This window comes from Oxyura jamaicensis (genome assembly GCF_011077185.1).
Source record: "Oxyura jamaicensis isolate SHBP4307 breed ruddy duck chromosome 11 unlocalized genomic scaffold, BPBGC_Ojam_1.0 oxy11_random_OJ68267, whole genome shotgun sequence".
Taxonomy (NCBI): Eukaryota; Metazoa; Chordata; class Aves; order Anseriformes; family Anatidae; genus Oxyura; species Oxyura jamaicensis.
This window is the reverse complement of record NW_023304238.1, coordinates 1-7,752: the sequence shown is the minus strand read 5'-3', so window position 1 is coordinate 7,752 and position 7,752 is coordinate 1. Positions and strand designations below refer to the sequence as shown.

The following is a 7,752-nucleotide window of genomic DNA, read 5'->3' as shown; positions in this document are numbered from 1 at the left end:
CCCGGGCGCCCCCCGCCGCTCCTCGCCCACGGCCCGGCCCCGGACTTTGTCCCCGCCGCTCTCGGGGCGGGCGGCGGCGGCGGTTTCGGTGCGGGCGCTGCCGAAGCCCTGGACGCCTGCCCTCTGCTCCGCAGCTGCCGCCCAGGCGGGTTCCAGGCAGCACAGCTTGGCGCTCTGCTTCGGGACTGCGTCAAGGCGCACCGGGAACCACCGCCGGGTGCTCCCCCAGGCCAGGAGGGCAGGCTGACCCCAGCCAGCACACCCAGGGAGGCGGCACGGCCAGCTGCTGCAGCTGCTTGCTGAGCACTGACCTCTCCCTGATGAGCTCAAACCACACAGAAACCAGGAGGGGTTGGCAGGAGCCAAGTTTCAGTGGAAGTCTCCAAGTCTCTCTTTTTTTTTAAAAAAAAAAAAAAAAAGGGGGGGAAAAGCAAAACAAACAAAAAACAACCTGGGGCATAATCACTCAGAGCCTGTGCATGTCCCTATCCCAGAAACTAACTAACTAAAGGCAGGGTCTGGATAAAAAGGGGCATGCTGGAAGCAGCAGTGAGCAGCACAGCACTCTGCCAAATACCTGGGCCAGATGTGTATCCGGAGGGGACCACTGGTGTACCGTGCCCCCCCTGGAGCGAGGTCCTGACTGCCTCAAATTCAGCCCTCCCAGGCATCTTCACAGGCTGCACAGACCTAGCAGCCGATGTGCTGAGCCACCCAGATCAGAGACTTGGGCAAATGAGTGCTGGGTCCATCAGCTGTCAGTGCCAAAAACAAACAAACAACAACATGCAGGGGAGGGAGAAGAAAGGGGGGAGGGTTGTTTCATTTTAGCTGAACAATGCGTTGAATTTGCTGCTTCTCCCTCGCAGTCCCCCCAGGAATTCTATTAATTTGAAAACCAGATATTGCAAGGGAGTTGGCAGACAAAGACCTGCACTGAGACAGAAGCTCCAATGGCTGTGAAGGCCCTGAGCTTCCTTGTGTACAAGTGGAAGAAGAGTGCTACACCCAGCTCACGGAAGGGCTTGCAGACACTGCCTCATTTGGAGTCTACAGGAGCTGCTGAAGCTGGGCACTCCTGGAACTGAACAGCTCAAATATACCACAGAAACAGTTTTATGGCATGAGGAGGCAGATTTTACCGTCAGAAGCAGCCTCACAGCTTTTCATCAGACAAACGTGAGATGAAAGATTCAGGGCAGCACATTGTCACCTTGCTCTGAATACCTAAGAGGCTGCAGCAGACCTTCCCGCAGGACAAAGGATAGAAAGGACCTTCCCTCAAGGGACAAAGTCCAGCCCACAGTCAACAGGGTCATCACTGCACCGACGGCGTTGTTTTTACGGGGAAGTGCATGTGCCACTCCTTGTCTCGCTCAGCAGCAGGCACCGCCTTTCCAGCTCAGTCACGATATGAGAGCCGACGCTGCCCTCTCTTGGGCTCGCCCTAGGATGACAGCAAGCTTCTGCCGGGAAGCTGCCCTCCGGAATGGTCCTTTTGACACACACGATCTTAAAACAAAGCCGTTGTTTTAAAGCCAGCCCGAAGCCACGCTGGGTTAGCACTGAAACACCAGGGGTTTCCAACCTCTCCGCCGAGATTTCATCTTTTTGCTGTCTGGTGAAAGAATCTGATACCGTAATTTTTCTGTAGAGGCAGCAACAGCGTGAGATGGACACAGAACATGACCCTTGAACTTCTCCGGGCTGGGTTATGGTAGGGAGATGCTTTGGTGCAAGAGTCTAGCTCTGCATCCTTGTCTCTTGCTTTTCGGAACGAGGGACCCAGAGCTCAGCAGTCAGCACGCTCCAAGCCTCCTGACAAGAAGTTGGTGCTATTTCCAACCGTGTGAGACATACTTCCTTTAGCAAGAGCTTCCCACGCTACCTTATTTCTCTTTAACATAAGGCATCTATGGCTTTGATATACATATATAAATTAAAAATCAGCAACTGTGGGATGGTTGGAACCACCAGTGCTGACTGAAGCACATCCTAGCTGCTGACAGCACGCTGCTGTAGGAAATCTGCCACACACACACATTTCTTCAGCCAGAAACTCAAACCTGGAAGTCGCGCAGTTTGATACCACAAACTCCCCAAAGCTGCTGAGCAGACAAGAAGAACGTGGGAGGTGTGTGACAGCTTCCACTGCTTAGAGCTGTGCTGGAGAACAGTTCTTTGCTGAAAAGCAGGGTCTTCAGGGCTCTGAAACCTACCAGGCCCTACCTCAAGGGGAAGGAGAAGAACTTGTTCCCTGACTTGCAGCGGATTTGCTCCCATTGGACACGCAGAACGAGCGCTGAGTCCTCAAACCTGTCCACAATGTCCTAGAAAACACATGCAGAAGGCAGGAGTCAGTACAGGGAGGGTGGACAGGGCAATTCCCAGAAGATGGGGTCAGCAGCTGCCTCTCTGAACCAAGTCAGAGATGAGTTTGCAGCTGGCAGCTTCTGCCTTCCTTCAGGAGGATGGTTTAACTCATTGTCCCTGCAAAGGGTTTCTCTTCTTCCATTCCAGTGGAGTTTGCCTCACAGAAAAAAACCCTCCCCCTCTGCTCTTCCCCTCCTCTCTGCCTGGTGTGGGGACGCACCTGGAGCTCCTGCAGACACTGCCCCTCCAGGCTGCCAGTCAGGTCCCCAACACACCAGGCCAAGCTGATATGGAACGACGGGTCCTGAAGATAAAACACGGATCAGATCGTGAGAACGAAGGGTGGCTCTCTGCAGACATGGGCAAGAGGATCCCGAAGGAGGGAGCCCCCTCAGCCATCTCAGCAGTTACAGAGCAAATACACAACTGTGCTGGAAATAAGAGGAACCCTGGGCTCATTACTCCAGTCTTCTTGGACACCAGCAGGCAAGACGGCCTGGTTCACAGCCTCTCTGCTGTCAGCTTGTGGTAGCTTTTCTAAACACACAGAGAACCTCTCACAGACAGTCCAGGACTGCGCAGGTGGGTCACTTCTGGGTAACCTGTCAGAGTCCCCACTCACTTCTAGAGACAGAGAAATCAGGGTTTGGTCCTTCAAAAATCCAATCCTGTCCCCAAAGCTAGTGCCAAGCAAACAGGTTGAACTGATGCCCCAGGAAACCGCCTGAGGAAGAGCCACAAGCATCTCCTCAGACCCACAGCACTCACCCCACGCCCCACTCAATCCACTAGGACAATCCAGGATTGCCCTACACAGTGGGATTGTCCCTGCTGTGCCTGTGATGTGCTCTCTCAACTGTAGGCACCTGACCCAGCCCCAGAAATCCAATTCTCAGAAGCGACTAGTTAGCAGTTAACATCTTTCCTCTCCTGGACAGGAGATGAAACAGAACTTACACTAGTCCCATTCTCAGCAAGATCCTGTTCTGGGCATTAACGGTGAATGTCACTGACTGGCCCACTGGAGACCATTTCAGTCTAACTTCTCCACTCCCAAATATTTGGAGTTGAACATTTCATGGACTAGCGGCCCCCCAACCCTCACAGGGAACCTGCCAGCATCTCCAGAGCAGCAGGGAAATGCAATTCCCCTCACCTTGTAGAACGTGGGGAGGTCAAATTCCTCCATAACTTTGTCCACCTCTGAGACCAGTTCCAGCAGCTGGAAATGCCCAGCAGAGACCTCCAGTCCAATGAAGGTCCTGGACAAAGATAAGGAGAGAGCGCACGCACCATCATGCTGCAGAAAGCACAGCCATAAGCATACCAACCGTGTATTCCTACCAGGCAAAGCTCCTAGCCCTTTTTCAAAGCAGAAAAAAAAAAATATAATCTGAGAAACACTAGGCTTAAGCATTCAAGCACACTGACTATTCTGAAAAAAAAAAAGAAATAATAATAATAATAATAATAATAAAAAGACATGGCAACAGGGCAAAAACTGAAGAAGCAGGACTGGATCAGAGAATCATAGAATGGCTGAGGTAGGAAGGGACCTCTGGAGATCATCCGGTCCTATCCCCCTGCCAAGCAGGATCACCTAGAGCATGTTGCACAGGATCACATCCAGGCACGTTTTGAGTATCTCCAGAGGAGACTCCACAACCTCTCTTGGGAGACTGTCCCAGTGCTCTGTCACCCTCACAGTAAAGAAGCGTCCTCTCATATTCAGCCATAACTTCCTGTGCTTCAGTGTGTGCCCATTGCCTCTTGTCCTGTCGCTGGGCACAACTGAATTGAGTCTGGTTCCATCTTGTTGACACCCTTCAGATATTTACATGCACTGATGAGATCTCCCCTCTGTCTTCTCTTCTCCAAGCTAAACAGGCCCAGCTCTCTCAGCAGATGATATATAACGCAGACTTACTAGATTAACTCAGCACCTTTTGAGACATGAAAATTTGTTTCCCAGGCAAAGGACACACTTGAGGGGGTATTTCAGTAGAGCACTGATACCACGCCCTGTTCAGGAGCAGGAGTCACATTTAAGAAAATGTAAGTTGCTACAGTTGTACAATGGGATAGGAAGTGGCTAGAAAGCACCAGCTGCAAACAGCACAAATAGGGAAGTACCAAGCTGGAGAGACGTGACAAAGAGGTTCCTCCTCAAGAATCGTCTTGGTAATACTTTCTATATGCCTGTGCCTGATGGCACGGGAGGCCTGGAGGACAAAAATCACTCAGGAACTGCTTCCTCCAGCCCATGACTAACGTGCTTTGCCATTCCCATTAGATCCAGCAACTTTTCATAATTGTAATCACCTTTCTTTTAATGTGCTTTGACATTTAAACTACTTAATTGTGTTAAATTGGAATTGGCATTATCAGGCTTCTGAGTTGACATGCAGGTGAATTAGCGCTCTCAGAGCTATTTGTCTCCAGCCCTTTGAAGACCTGCACTGCAATTTCATGATCAGCATAAGCTGGCACTGCTGCCAAAAGAGGTGGCCCCCACTCTGCCTGCCCCAGGCTGCTCATTCCCCCTCACCCACTCCCTGAGCCGGCACGAGGATCTGTGAAACCACTGAGCAAACCAGATGGGAGATGGCAATGCACCGGGCTGCCTCCTCTGGCAGCACTGTCTGCTTTAGCTGATGTGAAGCTACAGCATTAGTCTAACCCCAGCAGAAAGGCCTGCCTCGGGTCATGTTGTGAACACATCTCCTCTCGTAAGAAGACTGAAATTCTGCAGCCTGAGGTTCAGTCACCACAGAGGATAATAGCTTGCCGAGAATCAATACCAAAGCTGAAAAATTATGCACCCCGGAGCACTCCTGGAAGCGGCTGAGCGAAGGTATGAAACCTCAGTCAAAGAGGTGGTAAGATGGGGAGATTGCATTCTGGTCCTCCACGTAACTGCCTGCAGCAACTGCCACAGCACAGGACAGGCAGCGCTACACCTCCCATCCACAAACCACCTCAGCCAGCCTTCTCCCCAGGCAGGCTACTCTGTTGTTCACTCACCTGGTTTTGTTCTGGTTGGTATACACTTTCATTTGGTTAGCTACACAGAAGAACCTGGAATAAGAAAGATGCTTTTTCAGATGGGAAAAAAAAAAAAAACAATGGAAAAACAAACAAACAAAAACAAACAAAATCAACCCACACCCCCCCCCCCCCCAAAAAAAAATAATAATAAAAAAAAAAAAACAATCCAAAGATGGGGAAGATACAGAATTTCTACCAAGCTGTGGAAAGACAAAGGCAAACACTTGCTCCAGTCAGACTGGAACGGTACAACTGGAACCTTTCTGGGCTTAAATTAGTCCATTTCCCACCAGTGTTTTCAGGCTTCTGAAGCCCAGGCAGCAAAAAAAAAAAGCACTAAAACATCTGATCCTTGGTGGGTTTCTCAGCCAGATGCAAGCAGTGAAGCCAGTAGTGAATTTCCACTGTTTAGAGGACAGCACAGCTCTGGCCTTGTCCTTGAAAGTGGAGTCCTTGCAGGCCACAGCAATATCGCTGGCACAAATGTGGTTGGCCTGCTGATTTGTGTGGTGCTGGATCCCAGGGCAGACAGAAAACTCCCCAGGCTTTACTGGTGCAGCACCAGCTCCCAGAGAGAGGACTTACTGTGCAGACGCTGGTGAAGCAGAGAGCAGACCAAGTGCAAGGAAAGGAACGGATGCACAGGAGCTCCTGTGAGGCTCAGCTGCTCCTACCTGTCAAAGGAGGCCAGGCGCTCCTTGAGGGACTGGACAAAGGGGTTTATCCAGTGATAGCGCAGCACCACGCTCTGTGAGAGACTGATGTGGAACTCTTCCATGGCAGTGAGTGAGGAGACATAGGTACGAGCATGGGACACTAGGAGGTCCAGCAACTCCAGGAATTCCTCCTGGACTTTGTCTGCAAAGCAAATGGCAGCACAGTGAGAGCCAGCTCCCTCCCCGCAGCATCAGCCACAGATCTCGGGGACAGGGAGGGAGCAGTCACTAGACAGAAGCAGCTCAGGGTGGGAGCACCCTGCACTGCCTGGCATGCAGCGTCAAGCACTGAGAGAGCTTCACATCTTCTTAAGGACACATGGGACAATATTGTCTAAAATATGTCTGCCAGCTTAAAGCTGAAGCATAAGGTAGGAACAGTACCCCAGCTCCCTGATGCCCTGCATGGCACAACTACAAACAGCACTGCTCGTCCTTACTCCAGAAATGGGCCAGGGCTGTGACCGCTGCTCCTACCAAACCACAGACAGACCAGGAGGAGGCTAGAGAAAAACCCATGTACCCATCCATGCTCCATATCTGTTTTTTGACAGGCTGCTCTACTCCTGCCCTTCCATTAGAGGCCTTGGCACCGAGAGCAAAGATGATTGGACTTGCTAACCCAGCAGTTGCTCCAGCTCATGGCATGAGCCAACGGTCTCTTGATCTCCCTCCTGATCCCTACAGACCTTGCGTGCATTTGTGGAAAAGAAAAGGCAGTTGTGCTTTGTGCAACTGGCAAGCACATTTAATGACACGCTGAGAAACAGCACCTCGTGCTGGGCAGGGATGTGCTGGGCACCCGTTACAAGGCTGCTGCTTGCAGAGGGAGGCACAGTTGCATGTTTCAGGGACAACATGTGTTTTCACAGCCCAGTCTTACCTGCACCCCAGCTCCTAAACTAGATGTGTGCAGACTCTCAGGGGTCTTCATGCCTTGCCTGACCAGCTGGAACTTGTGCCCAGCACAGACAGCCCTGCTTCCCCGAGCTCCCTGCCCTCTCCGTGCCCCAGCCCCGCTCAGGCAGGCTGTAGGGCAAGGCCCAGTTTACCTACAGGGCATGTAGACGTAGGTGGCCCAATTGCCCCGCTCGTGGGGGAAGCTGCGCACACGTCCGCCGTGCTTGGAACTGTCCTCGGCAGCCCTCTCCTCCTCCTCCTGGTCCCTGAACATGTTCAGCACGCACTCGGGGACGGGCAGCCGGGGCCGGGCCGTGCTGCAGGGAAGGAAGAAGCAGCGCTCAGCACCCGCACCCTCCGCCTGCCCGCGGCCTGGCCCAGTCTCGCACCCTGGCCGGGAGGAACCGGCTGCGGAGCGCGGGCCTCGCCCGGGACCTGGCGACGGGCCGTGCCGCGGCACCCACCTGGCCCCGGGGGAGACCCGGGGGGAGGCCCGGGCTCCGCCGCCCTGCCGCCCCCCTTCCTCCTCCTCCTCCTCCTCCTCGGAGCTGCTGTACCCCACCAGCGCGGCCCTCATGGCGGTCCGGGGCGGCGTTCCTCGCCCCGGCAGCGGCCCCAGCCCCCCCCCCGCCGCGGCCGCGAGGCGCTGTTGGCGGCGCGGCCCGGCAGGGGGCAGCCGCCCGGCCCGCCCCGCCTCCTCCTCCTCCTCCTCCTC

The 7,752-nt window shown here is 53.4% G+C and overlaps 1 protein-coding gene across 1 annotated transcript; it reads right to left on the bottom strand.

The window, feature by feature from the left end:
- Positions 1–1,114: 1,114 nt before the first annotated feature.
- On the bottom strand, positions 1,115–7,629 carry USB1 (U6 snRNA biogenesis phosphodiesterase 1). Its single transcript, XM_035312251.1, has 7 exons — positions 7,502–7,629; positions 7,194–7,354; positions 6,096–6,279; positions 5,398–5,451; positions 3,530–3,635; positions 2,594–2,677; positions 1,115–2,330 (listed from the first exon to the last, which is right to left on the bottom strand). The coding sequence occupies exons 1-7, from the start codon at positions 7,612–7,614 to the stop codon at positions 2,226–2,228; spliced, it is 807 nt and encodes a 268-aa protein (XP_035168142.1). The 5' UTR covers positions 7,615–7,629; the 3' UTR covers positions 1,115–2,225.
- Between the last annotated feature and the right edge of the window lie 123 nt (positions 7,630–7,752).

Excerpts from the sequence above, each read along its gene's own strand:
- USB1 (XM_035312251.1), bottom strand. The coding sequence starts at position 7,614 with ATGAGGGCCGCGCTGGTGGGGTACAGCAGCTCCGAGGAGGAGGAGGAG. Across the intron at positions 6,280-7,193 it reads CACCTACGTCTACATGCCCT|ACAAAGTCCAGGAGGAATTC; the intron begins GTAGGTAAACTG and ends TTTGCTTTGCAG. Across the intron at positions 2,331-2,593 it reads AGTGTCTGCAGGAGCTCCAG|GACATTGTGGACAGGTTTGA; the intron begins GTGCGTCCCCAC and ends TGTGTTTTCTAG.